Source organism: Puntigrus tetrazona, chromosome 12, assembly GCF_018831695.1.
Source record: "Puntigrus tetrazona isolate hp1 chromosome 12, ASM1883169v1, whole genome shotgun sequence".
Lineage (NCBI taxonomy): Eukaryota > Metazoa > Chordata > Actinopteri > Cypriniformes > Cyprinidae > Puntigrus > Puntigrus tetrazona.
In genome coordinates, this window is record NC_056710.1 from 6,363,531 (window position 1) to 6,384,478 (window position 20,948).

The following is a 20,948-nucleotide window of genomic DNA, read 5'->3' on the forward strand; positions in this document are numbered from 1 at the left end:
AATGAAGACATTTTATTGGTCAATGTCTGATGAATAAACAAATCCAGTCATCACAATTTGCTCAGCAGAAAGAGTATCAGTTATTTGTAAAATAATGCAGATTTAGTTTTCATTGAATATCTTTAGCTTTCACTGGATTTTAAGACACTGCATTCATTGTGTCATTTAGATGTTATAGCTCAGTTCTATTTAGTTTTGAGATTTTAGATATTTTTATAAATAATGAGCAATAATTATAATCCATTAATGACCATTTAAAATATAATAATATGCTTATTATTTACATTACAATTAGTGTAGTATTTAGGTTAAAATGCTGAAAATGTTTTTAATTTCCAGGGCAAAGAGACAAATTAGATGCATTTGGTGGTCAGAAAGATATTATTTATGTAATGTCATAATTTAACCACTAGATGCTGTTTAATAAATGCATGTATTTACTCTAGAGCACTGCCAGCTTATTTTTATTTATTTATTTTTAAATTTGCCATTGTAATATACATTTAGACATTATCCAACACTTGAGTTTTATAAGTTAATTTGTTTTTAAATTTTGCATTTAAAAAGGTAAATTACTGACACGGAATAATAAGAATTTAACCCAATAAAAAGTTTTTATTGTATTTGTTTTTATAGTATTTGTCTACCAGATTATACCTGAATGACACAATGAATGCCGTGCATTAAAATCATGTAAAAGGTAAGGATATTCAATGAAAACAGTCTGCAGTGTAACATAATTTTAATACATAATACATAATTTTTCTGCAGAGCAAATCCTGATGGCAGCGTTGTTCATTGGTGAGATACCAAACAATAATATGTCTTCATTCTTAGCCAAGCCCCACCCTGTCATGTCTGCATTTAGAAGTGCATAAGTGAGTTTTGAAACAGAATATTGCAAAATGTGAAGCAAAATGAAAATGCGCCTGGATTTGAAGTTGTACTGTCAGATTGTGGTTTCACAGTGAAACTAAAGTAAAATGCAAATGTGTTTTCCATTTGTGTCTGTCATTTTGTTTATGTGAATGACATTTTACAAATTTATAACTATTAATCTGCAACTCTTAAATTTAAAACACAGGTGAGAGAGATTCAGCTTTTCACTTCAGAGCTGTGAGTGTAAATTTTAGCTTACAAATACAAATATTAATATGTTCTCACATTCCAATAAGCAAGCTCTCATGTTTTGTAACAGAAATACCTTCATACTCCAGAGATATCAGCAATATTTCTGTAACTAAGCAAACCAAAAGGCTACTGTAGTGAGGAACCCAAACTTAATCAGTGACAGAAAGAAGTAAAACTAGGCTCTCTCCGGGGCCAGTTTTCCTCTGTAAAATGTATAAGAAAAGGTTTCTTAATACAAATACCACATCTAAAGTACAATCTGGATTTCATTGTTGGTATAGTTGCACTACAGCAGTTGTAATGTTATGAATGATATTTATAATGCTTTAGAAACACAACAGTTTTGTGCTCAAATCAACTTATGGTCACTCCACTTTTGATTTTGCAGCCCCAAATGACTGGAATGTATTACAAAAGTCACAGAAATTTGAGATGAAATATTCTGCTAGGTGCTCTGACTGTGTGCTGTGTGTACCTGTACTTCTATCAGAGAATAGTAATTCTAATTATAATTGGGAAATTACTGTTAGATGGCTAGATAGAACTTAACCTTTGGAACATCTTGGTCACATATGTAACACTCATTCTATGAAAGAGGAAACAGAGATATTACAATGAGAACAAAAAAGCCAATGAGAATTGGTGAGTGGATTTTGCATGCCAAGCTGTACATATGTGTTTGTAAGATGGCAGAGTGCAAGAGTCCGTATGGGAAACACCACAACCTGAACTGCATGAGGAAATTAAAGACACAATGCTGACAGGCAAGCATGTCAGAACAAATGGCAATGAAGGACTAGAGTTCACAGAGGGAACGGATCCCAAGGGAATGGCGTTGTCAGGCAACACCAAGCCAGTCTCCCGCATTTACATGATGTTACAAAGACACAGGCTCTATGCAGCCTGTGTGCCAGCGCCTATGAGGCAACACTCCAAAAGGACAGCATCTGCTATAACTTTTCCTGGTGAAGGGAGCGATTCAAAACCTGAAGATCCAGGAGTGGCTATAACCCACTGCTCTCCTTGGGTACGATTCATCTCCATTGGAGGGACAGGTACTATTGCTTCCACCACTATGATTCATTCCCCGAATCAGAGTGTGAGGAGGTATAGCAGTGTTCACAATCTGAACATGGCACAATAGACCCAGAGATTAAGGAAATTGCACTCTTTCTAATAAGGTTGGCAGCAATGGGAGAAAGGCTGATAAATGGACTAGGGGTTACGGTGGGGGGCTTCTCAGTGTCAGGGCTGCTTCTGAAGATGATAGCCCATGTGCTACCATCTTCGGAACAAAGCACTTTGAGTAATGACCTCAAACAAAGCCTGGAAATGCAGTACAGAAATCAGCCTTGAACTGTTCAGAAGTTCCTCTTTATTGAGATCTCACTGTGCGTGGCGCTGCAGTCATCAGGAAGTCTAATAAGGGCTCAGCACAGTTTATACCTTCAATGGGAGGGGTAAATAGAGGTGCAGTCAATTTACTCAAAGTAACAGTAACAGAATTTTCCCAGTCTTGATCTAATCAACATAAAAGTGTTGTTCAAATGCATAGGTGCTTCAATTATTGTAAAATGGCATTTACAAATGATTGTAAAATTACATGTACAAATGATCGATTCTTAGATGTGACACAGCCCTAACAAAACCTGTTGGCTGTTGGCAAAAAAAATAAAAAATACTCACAAATGTTATAGCACAGATATTTTACACAAATTGGTGTAGAATTTATACCAAACAAATCTCTCTCAGAAAAGGCTAGTAAGTTTACAAATACAAATTGCCAAGTAAAAGCCTATCCATACTTATAATTTTAATTTAAGTTTACTTGGTAATTCAAGTAAATTTTATTGACTCTTTGTAAATTTTACTTAAGTAATGCTTACTATGGAAAAGTACACTGATTCACTAAAATTAAAAAACAATAAGTATACTCATGTACATTTTACTCAGTCAAAACTTACTTGTCACCAAGCCAGCAGAGGGAGCCCTTACCTCTGGGTGATCTGTGATCACTCCCTCTTCTTCTACTTCCTGTGTTGTTCCTTTTGTTTCCCAAGTCCTAGATTCTTTGGTTTTGACCCTGCCTGTTTTTGATACTTTGATTGTTTGCTGCCTGACCCGACATCTGCCTGTTTTTGGATTCTGTGGTTGCCTTGCCTCTTATACTCCTGTTTGCTGTGTTTTGACGTCTGCCTGCTTTGACCATGCCTTTGTTCAATAAAAGCCTCAGACCCCTTAATCATGACAGAATGCAACCTCACACCAGGATCCAGCGGCTTTTCACCTGATCCATGGCCAGGTAGGCGCCTCGCAATATCTTTATTAACCCTCAAGCAGGGCACCTGAGCACTTGAAGACTATACCCAGGAATATCTGGACCTGGCTTACCTCTCTGACTTTCCAGACTTTCCTGATTGAGTTCTTTCATGAGGGAATAAATCAGCCACTCAAATCCACGACTTGTTCGGGAGGGTCCATGTGGTCACTTGCACAGTTTGTGGAGTTTGCTTTAGTGACTGTGGGGTCAGCATTCACGCTGGGTATAGAGGAGAAAGAGGACACTGCATTGACTCCTGTAATGGCCGCCTTTCCAGAGCCGTTACCCAAGATTGCGCCTTCCCTGCGCCACTTCCCAAGATGGCCGCCTGCCCTGCGCCGCTGCACAAGATGGCCGCCAGCCCTGCGCTGCTGCACAAGATGAACAGCAAGACAGCTGGAACCAGTATCTGCCCTGGGTTGAATACGCCCAAAATTCAGCCTCCACTTTTTCCCTGGTCAGGTGAGCCTCCATTGTCCCAGCGGTAGATTACTGGTTCTGAGAGAGCAAGAGGGTATGGGACTCAGCGAAAGAAAAACTACCAGAAGGACTTCCAACCTTCCAAGAGGTGTGATAACCTCTTCTATTTGTTGTACAAATGGCAGAACATCAGGGAAGCAGGCCTTCCTAAGAAGGACACTACGGCAGACTACATCCTGACCAAGGAGAGGTGACACATGGAATGCTTGGAATGGCATGTACTGACCTAGGGATGGGGCAGTGAACATATGAATTATCTGTGTGGCTTACAGAGAAGATACGCATATAGAATCGCAGAGGAGAATCCGCTATATGGAACACTTAGCCTAGTATAGGGATTGACTGGAACTGGGCAAGCTATTCCGATACTGGGCCTGGTGTCAGAGTGCTCCACCAAGTCTGACTGCTGAGGGTCTCAAAGGAAACTCCACCAAGGTTCACAGACTGGGGAACTTACTGGAGGAGAAAAAACAACACCCACCGATTGTATCTTCGACACCACGGCTTGTTTCAGCTTCCCCTCTTTGTAGTAGCACTTTAAAGGTTGTAGTTATGAGACTGTCGGCTATATCCACGTGATGGGGAGGGGCTCAGGATTAGTTAACCACCTGCCAAATTTCATTGGTGTTTTCTCTTATCAGAGCTAATCAGGGCTCCAAGCAAGACCCCAGTCTGTCATCATGACATAATTCATAGTGACTGACAGAACACAATGTTTAAAATTATTGGTGTAATGTTTAAAATTATTGGTGTAATTATTTTACTGGGTAGGATTTATGTAAAATATATGTTGTATTTACAACTATTTATGGGTTGAATTAAAACTAAAAGTTGCATCTGTATCAGATGAATGTTGTAAAGCCATTAACACGAGCACACCACATCAGACAACAGATTAGGTTGTATTGGTATTGTAAAAAACATGTCCCAAACCTGACCGCTTTTCAGAAGCATATAAAAGCCATAATAGGTACTGATATGTTTCTACATTTTTAGTTTTCAGTCTTTAGGTGCTTTTTAGGTACAAGTAATATATTTTGTACATCCACAGCTCCAACGCATTTCAATGTTGTTGGAAGCAATCAAAACAGTGATGTCTTAAATCTCAACATTTAGCCTATAAATCAACCAATGAACCGTTTAGTGGTGTGACATGGACGTGTGTCTTCTAACCCATTGAACATTGATTACATCACAGTTGGAAACAAATAGGGAAGCTTTGGGTTCTGGTGTCTGGACACAAATCTTCCATAGTCGTTACCTAAAACAAAAACATGGAAGCCAAATGCCCAAATAACCTTTTTCTGACGGGGATATAGACAGGGCAAAAGGGACAAATTGGTAACTAGGCATTAACATATACATCAACAAACATTGATCCTGTTGAAATGACAGAACACATGGGATTGCGCTGCCTTTTTACACAATCTGGAAAAACCTAACTCTACGCAGGTGAAGTTAACAACAACATAAAAACGCGCAGCCATAAACCTACTCAATCTATTTTATTCTTTTGATTTACACAACCTACCCCTGTGACAGGGCAGTCAGGGTGACAGAGGGGTCATAAATCCATTCATAAATCTGTCAGTGGTACACATTTGACATATGACAGCCTGGCAATCAACGCTGACAGGGGTCATAAATTAAGCCATAAATTAGGTCAAAAATCAAATCTGCTACGTGGTACCTGTTACTACTGTTATTTATTGTTTTTCCTTTATTTTATTTACATTTGTGTTTACTTACATGTTTGGTTGGTAAAATAAAAGTCAATTAAAATCGTTTTTCTTGTCTGGAATGAAGGTATTCTTGAGTCTATAAGGTAACAATATAGTAAGATAACCTTGTTTGAAATAGGTTTGGCTAAAACAAATTTTTGGGTCCGTCTATAGTACTAGGTAAATATACAATATTAACTGAGTTGAACTGAATTAAATTGCATTACTAAAACTAGACTAAAATACAATTTCATTAAATAAAATTAGACAAAAATAATCATGGATCATCCTGACTAAAATGAGACCAAAATACTTTAAGAATTTTAGTTGACTGAAACTTGAAAAGAGCTTAAACTAAAACTAATAAACACTAATGACAGCTTCAAGATTAGACTAACACTAAAGTTAAAACAGGCCAAAAACAACATAGTAGCCACCAGATTCAGTCCATATCTCGATCAGATGGCACTATGGTACTATTAGCAACTAGAGATGGCCGCTACATCCCTGCATATCAGTGGAGACCAAGATGACTAGATGAGCTCCAGAGACATATTTCCAGTAAACACCTTGTCATTTAGATGGCCATCAGCACAAAACAACAGGAACACACAGGTTTGTGTGTTCGTCTTGCGTGTCTGAGTGCACACATACTCCTCCATTGCACAGTATCACAGCTTATGCCTATCAGAGTGCACATTTGCGGCTTGTTTGTGCTGCTTCATCTTGATGGTGATCCATTTGGTGTTGTTAGTTCATTATTCTTGTCTTGTTTCTCATCTAGTTCACCTCTGTGTCCAGCAGCTCACTCTGTGGATTCTAATCTCCTGGGATGTCTCACTTTGATGTTGCAAAAGTTCTCTGCCTGAAGTATTCTTAGAATTGTTCATTTTCGCTGTGTTTCAGTAAACTCTGTTTGCACTTGCACTTGGAACTTGTGACAGAACAAGCTGAACATGATAGATTAATCAAGTATGGCAGATTTGAGAGATTGTTTGTGAAGAGCAACACTCACATGGAGCAGCAAAATGACCACATAATGGCCACTAGTCACGCTGTCCAGGCCCTGGTTGCTCAAGTTTCAGATTTAACCACACAATTTCTGCAATTAAAGATGGACACTGCCATGTTTCTACACCCACTCGCTACTAATCCACCTGCTCTTGGGGATCAGAATGCCCGTTATGCCAAACCTGGTTTATTGCCTCCAGCATGCTACCTCTAGCATGCATACTCTGGGTGAACTCAGCTATGTTGCTAATTTTTGACTAAATTTTCATTATACATCTCTCTTCAACCCTCCTCTTTCCCCACTGAGGAGTCTAAGGTGCATTTCATTCCAGGTTTTCTATGACAAGCTCAAGAAGGTGTTTGCACTGTAACTGGTTACTCTATTTAATTCCGTACATTAGCAGAAGAATGGGGCAGGAATATTGAGGCGCAGTGGGACATGTTCTTATATGGGCTTTCTGTCAAGAATCGAACCCAGGTCGCTGGTGTGAAAGGCAAAGTTCAATCAAAGTGAGCTACTCAGGAGACTCAAGTGCAGAGGTGTAAAAGTCTTCTCAGAGTTTATTTCAAGAACTTAGAATCCACCGAAGATCAAAATTGCAACAAAGAATTCAAAAAATAGAAGTGATAAAGTCCAATAAACAGCACAGGGCAGAACTGAGAAAATCATGAAAACTTAACTTAACATCCACAGTGGAAATCCAAACATGCGAGGCAAAAAACAAAACTTAAAGGATAATCACAAAAAACTTAACTTTCTGGCTTAAGGACAGAGATGAAGACTAGATAAACAGTCACTCTCCAGCATGACTTAAAGCGAAGACTCAGTGACATTTCACCCCGAGGCCCAATATAAATAGGCAGGTAAATTAGACCACATGACTAACACATCTGACAATAATCAGGCAATCAAAAATGGCGGAAAAATGCAGTGTAGGGCAGAGACAAAAACAAAAAACAAAAACAGAGACATCACAGAAAAAGCACAATAGCGGCCACTAGGGACCCAAAACAGAATAAACTCCTAACACTTTCAGAAATCACCTTTTTAGTCATGCAGTTATAACTACTTATAAATTATTTCTAATGCATAATTAAGTGAATTAATCACTTATCACCTTTATAAACTCTTTACAAATGAAACCTTTGTTACCCATTTTTTCTTCCTTTCTTCCAAGGTATTTGGATCTAAGAGGACTATCTTTGGGGGCTGGGCCAGTTATTTGGCCTGACCAGTATGGGCCAGCAGAACGAGATGAGGCCTACAAGAGGTTCAGTCTGTCAGGTTGGGCTGGTCGAAGTGGTCATGATGCTCCAATGATAGCTCTGGATGCCCTCTTAGGAGCAGGCTTGAACTGGGAGGAACTCATGAGTCGAGCAGGATTTCATGGAGGTAATCTTACTAGATTTCAGAATAAACTATCTATCTATCTATCTATCTATCTATCTATCTATCTATCTATATATGTGACGAGTCCGCTGCCCCTCCCCTTTATTGTCATCATCACCCCGTCTTTTATTCGCCGCCCTTCACCAGGCTCCCGATGGGAGTGGGCATGCCTGAGAGGAGGGGCGTGGTGTTGGACAGGTCTGGCGGCGTGTGACGAGGCACACCTGAAGTGTATTGAGCCTCGTCACCGCTGTCGCAAATACCGAGCACGCCTCTCCTCAAAGAGACCGGTCTCCCGAGGACTCCGTCCCTTACCACACGATGACACCAGTTTCCCCATTTATTTTGGACACTTTTCCCTGGACACTTTATTTTGTATATTTTGTTTAATTAAAAGCCTCTCCGAGGCCTGACACCATGCCCACTATGTTCTGCCGTTGGCTCCTCCAGCCACACTGGTGGAGAATGCGGGCAACGCTTGAGCTTAGACGGCACAGTTGAGCAACATCTGATGACGTCATCCTCTCTTGCTCATACCCACGCCGGGACGGAGGAACGACGAAGTCTCGCTCCCAGCCACCAGAAATTTACTGTCATTTACCCGGTGGCTGGTTGAGCTTGTCGACTAATTCCCGGTTTCTCTGTCCCGGTGCGAGAGGGGAGTTGCCCGGAGAGGAATCCCTGCCCCGCCCACTTCGACCGCTGGAGCCTGGTTGAGGAAGGTAGCACTCCTGCGTGGGCAGTGACTGCTTGACGGGGTTGACGCTGAGGAAGGGAATGTGACAAGTCGGCTGCACTTCCCTTTATTGTCATCATCACCTCGTCCTTTATTCGCCGCCTTCACCAGGCTCCCGACTGGAGTGGGCATGTCCGAGCCATGACCCTTCCCCTGGAGCACTACCTGACCTACAATACAGGATACATTCTCATATATGTATTGCTATGTGCATTTTCACTGCAGTATTCTCATGCCCCTGGACCGTTTTGTTTGTGTTTTCACCAGTGTGTTTTCACCAGTTTTGCCTTGATTGAGTCATTGTATTCAGGGTGTTAATTAATGTCATTATCTCCGCAATATAAGTTCCAGTGTGTTCAGTGTCTAATCATCTGGTCTACTTTGTCCCTTTCTCATGTGATATGTGTTTGCCTCTTCAGTGTATATTAATCTTTGTGTGGATTTATTAAAAAGTTTAATTGTACTCATTCTCATACGTGCCTCGCAACACTGTTACGTGACAGAAGACAAGACCCATAAAGTTCATGTGAGTGGCATGTTTTCCCTGCCCTTTTTGTTTTGCATGTTTTTTTGATCAGTTTTTATTTTAGATTTTTTCATATGTCCTGTCCCTACCTCCTCAATACTCCTGATGGAGCAGGGGGATCGTTCTCTCGAGGACCACAAAGAGTATTTTGTGTTTCTGGTCAACCAAACATGCTACCCAGACAGCTTCCTCTGCTCATTGTAAGGATGAGACAGCCTCACTAGTGGGTGTTGGTTCATGGACAGTGACACCAGCCCACTCAGGATCCAGAGCCCAGCCCACCGTCTGCCCACAATGCAGAGTTACAGCCTGAGCCCACCGATGATGGAGGGCTGGAATTTGTGGCGACCGATGAGCCATTGCCCTATGGTACAATGAGATGGCAAAGTGGAGCTCCACCTACTGCATAAAGGCTGAGGGTGAGCTTATCATATATCTGGGGCTGCTGTATCTAAAAGAGGAGCCATTTCACTTGAATAAGGATTTGGAGTATTATCTTGCCCCACCCCTGTCTCCTGAGTTCCTACTGGTCCCTGCTGGTTCCGTCCAGCCCAGATGGGGTTTCAGATCCTCCAATGCCTGCTCCTCATGAGCGCTTTCCAAAGGCGTGCTGGCAGAGCTGTGTCTCTGTGCTTGCTGAGTATCCTCCAGAGACTGTGCTCTCCCACCCTTTCCTCTCTCCACTAATGTCTCCCAGCAGCCCCTCTGCTTACCCTCAGCCCACCATCTGTTTGCTGGATTCACCACGGGTCTGCCAGTCTCCATCGGCATCCCTCTTCTTTATCTCAAGCTTCTGAGTGTAACAGATCTAGAAAACTGTTACTTGCTTTCTGTGTTGAATGAAAGGTGTTATTTTACTCCCTGCCATTAGAGGGCACTGGGAGCTATTACTGTGAAAGGTTCTCTAGGCCAGAGAATAAAAGGAATAGGGAAGTTTGAATGAGGAGCACATGGAAGCTGAGAGTGTTTGCTCTCTCTATGCTTTTATTTGGAAACCCTTGTTGAGGAATATTTTGTTCTACATCTCAATAGGGTTTTGTGTGTCTGATTATGTGATTATGGGATCATCTACCCAGGTCATGGATCCTTTTCTACAATATTGGGATTTTCATCTGAGTACTTTTTGAGGATTGCTATTCCCTTTGGATAAAGTTTACTGGATGGACTTGGATTTATCCTTTTAACATCTATGCATTGATGAACTGAGGACATGTGCAGTAACACTGAGCTTTATTGTTGTGTGGACATTCAAATGTTTTTCTTCCAAATGTGACTGCTGCTCTGAGATATGGTCATGATTGTTGTGCGGTTTCAAACTGTATGTCTTTTGGAAATGTAAATACAATAAGATTGGTGGTGACAGATCCCTCCTCATTTTTTGTGTGACATTTTGCGAATAATCTTTGTTACAAGCCCCTCAACCCGTTAGCACCAAAATGGCACCATGTCCCTCCATTCCTCTGGCTCTGTGTTACGTGTTTGTGTTGTGCCATGTGTTTTTCCCTCTATCTGTTCTTTCGCACTTTAACTTCTTAGTTACCGGTCATTGGTTCCTGTCACCTGTCAATCTTCATCAGTGCTGACGCCACACATTCTGCAGTCTCCAATCACTCAAGACCACCTCAGATAAAAGAGCTCGCCAGACCACCCACACGCCCCCCCATTTTATTTGCTGTTGTACTCGCCACCTGCTGTGTTATCATTGTGTATTATGCGTTTGTTTTGATGTTTGTTACTTGCCACCCTGTGTAGTGTTTTTCCATTCCCTTTCCCCTCATATTGTAAGTCATCACGCAAAGTGGACAGGTAAGAAAGTCACGTGACACATTACAACACGTAGGAATCTGCCTTGTGTAGTACATTAGGTTAGGAAGCGTACACACCCCATGTACTCTTGTTTTGGCTAAGCGAGTGTAGTTTAGTTAGGGTGTCTCAGACGCTGAAGAGATTTTCTTTTCATATAGTTTTGTTGGTAGATATCTTAGGGAAATTAAGTAGCTGGAGACTTTTTTGATTTATTTTTTTGCTTTAGCACCACCCTTTGTCTCTTCTTTCCGTTCCCTCCGTCTCGTGTATATGTAAATAGTGTACCTGTATATACATTTTCCTTTTTGTTCTGTCACATCTACATTTTTCATATTTAACAATCAACAACAAAAAATAAAAGCACTATCTTGCACTTTAGTTTGCGGTGTTATCTTTGTCCGACACACTGTACGTGCACGTTCTTTAATGTCTTTTAAATGTTATACCCCAGTACCCCTAGACCTACGTGGGATTGTAACACTCTGTCAGACTCGTTCTTCCCTCCGGCTCCATCTCAGTCCTCTGTCCCCGTTTCTGCATCTGTTGCCTGTGCCATCTGCTCTGCATAGGCCCTTCAGATCCTTAGCTTCACCCAGGCTCTTCTGCTCTCTTTCTCTGCTTCAGGCTCCTCCTCTACCTGTTCTGCCACCGTCAGTTGTTAACCATCTGCCGTCTCTGGATACTCTGGCTTTTTTCATGCCTTCACCCATCTGGCTCTGTCAGGCTCCACCGGATCCCCGTTTTACACATCAGTCGCCAGTGTCATCTTTCTTTTCCTATGGTGCGAGGTCATGCCTTCCAGAAGGGGAGCAAACAGTCACAAATGTTTTGTTTGTGTTTTCACCCACAATGTGCCTGAAATTCCACTGGATGGCACCCTTTCTGCTCCAGATCACCTTATTGTTAGAGACTTGTAGCACACCTGTTCTCAATCACTCTTAATGACCAACTTTATTTAAATGTCTGACTGCCTATTGTTCTTGTTCAGTCCTGATTTCTGTTGGAGTATGTTGTCGTCAGTCAGTTGTGGTTTTGTTTTTTTGTTCTTTTTTGTGTGTGTGTGCGCGCCACTTTTCCCCTGCCTTATGTTGAAGGGAAGTTTTTCTTTTGGGATTACATTGAGACCTTACAATCAAGAAGTGTTTTGAGTTCCTTTGTGGCTGTTCCTGTACGACGACTCTAAGATTGTACTCTGGTTCTTGGAATTTATTTTGTTCATCGTGAGCAAAAGATACCTAAAGAGTCATACTCAAAACCTCTTGTTTGTTTCCTTCGCAACTGGATTTCACCTGCTCCAGGTGCAGTGGTGCAGTGGTGCAGTAGTAAGCGCCAAAGGTTAGCTCCTGAGGACCTGAGTTCTATCCCCACTGGGGTCATAACAGTGACCTAGTTGTTTGTCCTCTTAATTATGTTTCAGTATCTAATTGTCTGCTCTACTTTTTCCCTCCCTGATGTGATGTGTGTTTGCCTCTTCAGTGTGTTTTTGATCTACTTGTGCATTTATTAACATACTTTAATTGTACTCATTCTTTCATACTTACCTTGCAAAACTGTTACTTGACAAGTATTAAGACGCAAATTATATGTCCTGAAAGGTATGCTGTCCATTTCCTAAGTAGGGTTATTTGTTTGTTTTAAAATTGTATATAAACCATGTATTATTAAGAAAACATACAACTCACACTTTATTTTTTGGGGAAACCTGGGGATATTTAGAGGCAGAGTTTTGTTTGCATGTTATTGCCACTATTTCTAATTATGGAACACATTGGATTATTATTACTATTATATAGATATGATTGGATTATTTAAAATATTATTTAAAATATTAAGATTACTGGGTACAGCACATGATGGGGTGGGCATATAAAGCGGAACACACAAAGTATGACAAAATAGGACAATTAAATATTTATTCAGCTTAAAATAATGAATAAATATAATAATAATAATTTTAATAATAATAATAGTAAATAATTAAATTATTTTCACATTTATATACCCAACCCACCCCATTCATTGTAATATTAACTACAAATGAATACTGTGAACATTTTAAACAAGACTATTGTAAGTGAAATAGGAAGGTGGCGTTAGAATACATTTGCGGTTCTTTATTGGGCTCAAGACAAAGACAAATATCAAAGGGCAGGCAATGGTTCATCAACAATAAAGCAATCCAATCCGTGAACAAATTAAAGGGGATTAGAGGCAAGGCCAGGGTTAACAGGCAATGGGTCAAACAACAGGTATAGCAATCCAAATCAGGCGACAAGGCAGAAGGGCGAATCCAAGAATCAAAAAACAGGTTGACAGGCAAAAATCATACACACAGGAATCAGACAGAGTAGTAGAAAAGAACACTCAGTAAAGCAGTAGAACTGGCAATACTTCGCGAACTGGCAAACTGTGAGCTCTGGTTATATGCTGGCCAAACAGGAAATGGGAGCAGAGGGAGTGGAGATGAGTCAGTACTCGGATGAGGGCTCCCTGTGCTGTCGTGGTGTTACACCTATACAGCTGCTTGTCATAAAATTAGAATATTATTAAAAATTTGATTTTTTTTTTTTAACTAATTCCATTCAAAAGTAACATTTGTATATTCATTCATTACACATAGACTGATATATTTAAAATGCTTATTTCTTTAAATTTTGATGATTATAATTGACAAATAATGAAAACCCCAAATTCAGTATCTAAGAAATATCAGTACAATATTGAAGACACCTGGTGCCACACTAATTATCTAATCAACTCAAAACACCTGTAAAGGCCTTTACATTATATGACCAGCACCTGTAGGTCTTTTGTGCAAGCATTATAACCGCCATGTTGTGTTTGTCATCATTAAATTACATATGTTATTCTATTAGTGTGTTATGTTATGCGTTTTCATTTAAATGTGTGAATTTTTTACACTGACTACCCCTTACTTAGATGCATATACATTTTATTTTGGTGAGAACGGGAAGGGCCCAGAGAAAACGGTCAACCAGCACACGTTACACTACATAACTGGCTGATGGAGTCCTCTCCAGCAGCCAATGCTAAAAGTTGAGACAGGAGAGTTCGACAGCCTGGACCGGGCTGGCAGTTGGGGGTTGTAACCCCAGTCATGGAAGTTTTGTGCCACACAGATGTGGGACAACGTGGGAGGGTAAAAAGAGAGTGGTGTTAGTCCTTGTATTCATGGAGGCGATGCTCGTCTTCTGGCATGCATCATGTGGCTTATGTAACCGACTCTTGATGAGTCGCAGGTGTGACCGACCAGCCTGTGATGGTGCTCCTCATCCGTTACCAGGGTGACGCTGATTGTTCCTTTGAAAAAACCCATCCACTAAAGAATGGAGAAAAACCTTGGGAGAAACCAGACTCAGTTAATGCCAGTTCTCCTCTGGCCGGACATCCAGCACTTAATTTCCAGTTAAATTTTAAGCACAGCTATGTGTAAGGGTCTCCCTTTGCGTGGAGAATGGAATCCAGAGGCCCTGGTCGAAGGTTAATGTGCATTCGCTCTTTTCTCTTGCGCTCTCTTTAAAATCAATCATATATAAGTGTATAAGTATACTTATATATATTAATCTTTATGTGCCTGTCTTACTTAGCCTAACATAGCCCTTTCATAGTCATTTTTATGTTACATTATCATAGCAAATGAGTTATGAACAGGACATTAAAAGGCACCCTACAGTGATATGGACCTGACACTGTATCAAGAGGCTCAATTCAGACATAAAAATAATGAACTCTTTTTATTATTAAAGATATTACTTTATTTTAGGTGTATGAGTGTATTAACATTTAAACTATGTCTTTTGTGTAAATTCACTGATTTACAATATGTTTATATTTTAAATATACCTGCTTGCAGTTACATCTGTCCATCTGTCCTTAGTACATGTATAATTATTAGGGTAGCAATATTATTAATTATTATTAATAATTTTGCTCTGAATTTCATTTAGTCACTATTACTGCACTTTTATGTTTAATATGGTTTAATTTAACTTTTATCTAGTTTCTTAGTTTATTATACTTATCTCTACATAAAAATATACATATAATTGTAGCCCAGCTAATTACTTAACCAATGGCCTTACCAGCGTCATTCAGTGGCATGGTGGAGAATTGCATCAGCTTTCTCCTTTAATGCACATTGTTATTTGAGATGCAACCACAGCGTTTTACCATGGATAGAGGCAAAATAGCATTTATAATTTCACTGGTCATGCACTCCAGTAGGCCAGGACCATCTGGAAACAAGCTTAGCCTGCAACTTGAAACCTGGAGGGGTTTTTTTAGCACATTTTAGGAGGTGTTTGATCAATCAACAAATTTCTTTCTGTTCATGACCAGTTAAATCGGCTAAAACAGGGAAAATCCATAAATGAGTATGCAGTGAAACTTCACACCGTAGCTGCTGCTGCAAGTGGATGAAATAAGGCAGCTCTCACTTATGCCTTTACTGTGGTATAGAGGGCTACCTCATGTCTCAATGCTCTGTATGTCCAGCGGTGAGCAGTCTGACCACCAGATTTGATGTTACCTTATTACTACATTTTCCTGTTTTAGAGATACCTGCCAAAAACGTCATTTCCAGGGACTTCATCAGCTGGTTTCACATCCCCACAAATCCCCTGCCAGAAAATTAATGTTCACTCCAGAGGATGTCTTTGCTGGTGCGATCAACTGCAGATATCATCCTAGGACGCCCTTGGCTAAAGCATCATAACCCCACCTCTCCTGGACGTCTGGTGACATCCTCTCATGGAGTGACTCTTGTTTTGAATTTTGTCTATAACTCCTGCTCGACCTTTTATAACTAGTAAATCAGCTAAGGCGCCCTCCAAGCCACTACAATCAAGAGTTCTGAAGGGCAGCATGATGTTGACATCCCAGAGCTATATAGGGCATTCCAGAATACACTGTCAGGGCACTATGAATATTGAAATATGCCATATTGTCTAGCCAACTCTCCTCTGTATTCTAGGCCTTCATGAATGAGGTGTTCCAGAAGTATCTGCATTGTTTTGTTATCATATACATCAACAACATTCCAATCTACTCCTGGAACGAGGTAGACCATTGTCTCCACATTGCGCAGGTCATCTAAAAACTATACCTCAAACTTGAAAATGTGAATTTCACCGCTCCTCTATTCAGTTTCCTGGGCTACATCATCAACATAAATGGCTTACAAATGGACCAAAAGAAGGTTGATGCCATCCGTCACTGGCCTGATTTCTTGGCTTTCACTAACATATATTGACACTTTGTTGAAAACTTTAGCACCTTGGCAGCTCCTCACCTTCCTCCTGTGGAGATCTCCCACATCTCAGTCATGGATTCCAGCAGAAACAGAGGCTTTCCAACAGCTTGCTGGCATATAAGGCTCCGCCTTAATCCACCCTAACCCAGACTTGCCCTTCATCGTAGAAGTTGATGCTTTCAAATGGGTGTGGGAGCAGTACTATCATAGCGGAAGGCTGTTCCAACAAGACTGCATCCATGCTCTTCTTCTCCAAGAAGTTGTCCCCACAGAGCAAAATTACAGTATCATTAATAGAGAACTCCTAGCCATGAAATTGGTGTTAGAAGAATGGCATCACTGGCTGAATGAATACAACTAACCATTTGTATTGATTACTGACCTAGAATATCTGCAAGAAGTCAAATACGTAAACCCTTGACAAGTCAGATCACACAATCAATCAATCAAATCAAACTAAAAATTATTTTACTAAGCAAAGGAGATGGTAACATAGACAAGAAACCAAAACCCCATTCAAATCAAATCAAATTAAAAATTCAAATTCAAATTTTATTTGTCACATACACATGCATACATGGTACGACATGCAGTGAAATGTTCTTTACAACCGTCCAGCATCAAAATAGAAACAAAATAAAATTTAAATGTATATATACATATAAAATATAAGAAATATATATAAAAAGAAGTGTGCAAAGTAGAATATAAAAATAAAATAAAATAGAATATAAATATAAAGTATAAGATGTAAAGTGTAAGTGTAAAGTGGCTGTGCAATGTCCAGTGCAAAGTGGCTAGTGCAATTGTCCAAATGTAAGTGGCGAGTATCTGGGGAAAGAGGGGTGAACATGGGAATCCCGGTGATTAGGTGCTGGGTGTTCTCTGGTTCAGAGTCCGAATGGCCTCATGGAAGAAGCTCCTCCTCATTCTCTCTGTGTTTGCCTTCAGGGAACGCAAGCGCTTTCCTGAACGCAGCAGAGAAAAGAGTCCATTGTTGGGATGGCTGAGGTCTTCCACGATCTTCCTGGCTCTGGTACAGCACCGCTTGTTGTAGATGTGCTGCAGCACAGGGAGCTCAGTGCGGATGGTGCGCTCAGCTGACCGCACCACCTTCTGAAGAGCTCGCCTGTCCTGCATGGTGCTGTTTCCAAACCAGGAGGTGATGTTTCCGTCAGGACACTCTCGATGGTGCAGGTGTAAAAGTTCCTGAGCACCTGAGATGGGAGTCTGAAGTCCCTTGCCGCCTCAGATGGTATAGACGCTGCCGGGCCTTCTTCACCAGGGTGTTGATGTGACAGGACCAAGACAGGTCCTGCGTGATGTGAACACCCAGGTACCGGAAACTGTCCACTCTCTCCACTGGGGTCCCGCCGATCTTGATGGGATGGTAAGAGCGCACCTGCTTCGTGCTGAAGTCCACTATTAACTCCTTTGTTTTGCTGACGTTCAGGAGAAGATTGTTCTCCTGACACCATCTCTCCAGGTTGTTGATCTCCTGAAGGTAGGCCATCTCATCGTTGTTGGAGATCAGGCCCACCACGACAGTGTCGTCAGCAAATTTAATGATGGTGGTGGAGTTTGTAGTGGCCACACAGTCATGTGTGTACAGCGAGTACAGCAGGGGCTCAGAACACAACCCTGAGGGGCTCCAGTGCTGAGAGTGAGGGAGGATGAGGTGTGTTTTTCCCATCCGTGACGGCTTGTGGTCTGTCGGTCAGGAAGTTGGTGTAAAGACCTCCAACTTCGAGGTGAGCGTGAGAGGGAACTATGGTGTTGAACGCTGAACTATAGTCCACGAACAGCATTTTCACATAGTTCCCTTTCCTAAAATCCAGGTGGCTTGTGGTTGTGTGGAGGAGGTGTGTGATGGCATCCTCCGTAGACCGGTTTTGGCGGTAAGCAAACTGTAGTGGGTCCAGTGTGTCCGGTAGTGATGCGGTGATGAAGTCTCTGACGAGTCTCTCGAAGCACTTCATCACTACAGACGTCAGAGCTACAGGGCGGTAATCATTAAGGCAAGATGGTTGAGGTTTCTTCGGCACAGGAACAATGATGGACTCTTTGAAACACGAGGGGACTACAGACTGTTTCAGGGAAAGATTAAATATCTCAGTGAACACCGGTGCTAGCTGGTCAGCACAGGCTCTCAGAACCCGACCTGTGATGCCGTCCAGGTCCTGCTGCCTTCCTGGTGTTCACTCTTCCTGAATGCCCTCCTTACGTCGTGCTCTGAAATGGTGAACGCGATTTCCTCTCCGGCTCTCTCGGCATGCGTGCTGTTCATCATGCGCTAAGCGGCGCTAAGCGTGATTAGCGTGATTAGCTGCAGCCTCGAACGAGCATAAAGGTGTTTAGCTCGTCTGCCAGAGAAGCATCCGCGCTCTCCACTCTGGAGGTTGGCGTTTTATAGTCCGTGATGTTTCTCAGTCCCTGCCAAAGGCTCCTAGAGTCACTGTGTTGAAACTGTGACTCTAGTTTCCTCCCGTAGCGCCTCTTTTTACCTCCTTTACCGCTCTGCACGCATTGACGCAGCCTTGTATTCAGACATATCCCCGCTGACAATCCCGTGATATAGGCTGCGGAGCGGGATCTCAGAGAGTCGCGGATAGTTTTGTCTACCCACGGCTTCTGGTTGGGAAACGCCCTGATGACGGTTTTCTCTACCGTGTCATCCGCTAGTTTCCGATGAATCCCACCACCGCTTCGTGAACACGCTTGACGTCCTCGGAGCTACACCTGAACATGGCCCAGTCTCGCGCATACAAAGCGCCCTGCAGAGCGGCCACCGAATGGTCAGTCTAGCGTGACACCTCCTCTGTACCGGGCTTCCTGTTTCAGCCTCTGTTTGTAAACAGGTACGAGGAAAATGGCGGCATGGTCCGATTTACCAAACGGTGGGCATGATTTTGCCTTGTAGCTCTCTCTGAAGGGTGTGTAACAGTGATCCAGTGTCCTTTCGCCCCTGGTGGGGCAGGTGATGTGCTGGTGAAAGTTCGGCAGTGCGCGCTTGAGGTTTGCACTGTTAAAATCCCCAAGCACAATGAGTGCGCGCCCCGGTGCTGTGTCTGGTGTGTTGTGAGGTGGTCGTAGTAAGTCCCATATTGCAGCGTCCGTGTCCGCTTGAGGTGGAATATAAACGGCGCTGACTATGACCGAGCTGAATTCCGTGGAAGATAGAAAGGGCGACATTTGATGGTCAGAAGTTCCAGGTTTGGTGTGCAGGAGCGTGAAAGAGGAACAACGCTCGCGCTTGTCGCACCAGCGGTTGTTCACCATCAGACACACCCACCTCCCGTGTCTTCCCGACTCCATTGTTCTGTCCATGCGGTAAACGGAGAAAAACTCGCCGGTTGTATGGCGTGGTCCGGTACCGCTGGGTTCAGCCATGTCTCGGTGAAGCAGAGGAGGTTGCAGTCCCGAATGTCTCTCTGGAACTTGATCCTTGCCCTGAGGTCATCGAGCTTGTTTTCCAGAGACTGGACGTTGGCTAACAGGACACTAGGTAGGGGAGCGCGGTGTGAGCGTGCCCTCAACCTGTTCCTGACGCCGGCTCGCTTCCTCGTGGACGCCGGTGCGGGTCGCGCCCTTTGTCTTCGCCAGGATCTCGCCGCCAGCATGGGTCCGGGTTTAAAACGGCCCAAAGTTGGGTGCATTGTACACCAATAGATATAAGAGTGGCTCGGTCGTATGTAATAATAGCCATCTTATATAAAGAAAACCGCGCAGACTGTCCAAAATACTAACAATTAAAAGAAAACAGAAAGTTTTGCAGGAGCGGTCGTGACGGCAGCCGAACTCAACGGCGCCATCTTGGATATATATATGACAGAATGGAGATATTCATGACAGAATGGAGAAAAATAAAACCTTGAGAGAAACCAGGCTCAGTTCGGGGCCAGTTCTCCTCTGGCTGGATGCCCAGCACTTAATTTCCAGTTAAATTTAAGCGCAGCTAATTCAGGCTGCGCAAAAGACTTATAGTGCTTGTGTTTGTGTGTGTGCATGTCTGGTTTCGGTGATCTGTCCATAGGGCTCATCTAGGTGTTCTGGACTTGATAAAGGTCATCTCTTGGTAAAGTTAGTTTTAGGTTTAATATTCGCGGATATTCGCCTAGCCTGCTTTAGGACCGCTCAACCCCATAGCAAATACCTTGTAAGCAAACTCACTGAAAATATGGTAAGCTCCACTTATTTAAAAAAATTCCACTAATATATGCATGTACAAAAAATTAATAAATAAAATACAGTAATTGTAAAAAGAAAATAGTATTTTTTAATTATATTTATATTATTTATATTATTATTATTATATATATAAATAATAAATTATTTATATTATATATATTATATAAATTATAATTTTTTTTTATTTTGCCAATATATTCATTACTGTACACAATTATTCTTAAAAATAATTACTGTAATTTACAAAAATGATTGTTCATGTTATAAAAGTTGTAATATATTCTTTCTACAGACTTTCTACAGGTAAATGTTTGCCAATTTCACCAGACTGTACATACAGTAATTATTCTTAGAAAACAATTACTGT

The 20,948-nt window shown here is 41.8% G+C and overlaps 1 protein-coding gene across 1 annotated transcript in view; it reads left to right on the top strand.

The window, feature by feature from the left end:
• LOC122355059 (protein ADP-ribosylarginine hydrolase-like) overlaps window positions 1-20,948 on the top strand; it is a 67,339-nt gene that overhangs the window by 39,038 nt on the left and 7,353 nt on the right. The window contains 1 exon segment of the mRNA XM_043253015.1: window positions 7,842-8,056. Within this exon segment, the coding sequence (XP_043108950.1) occupies window positions 7,842-8,056 (215 nt within the window).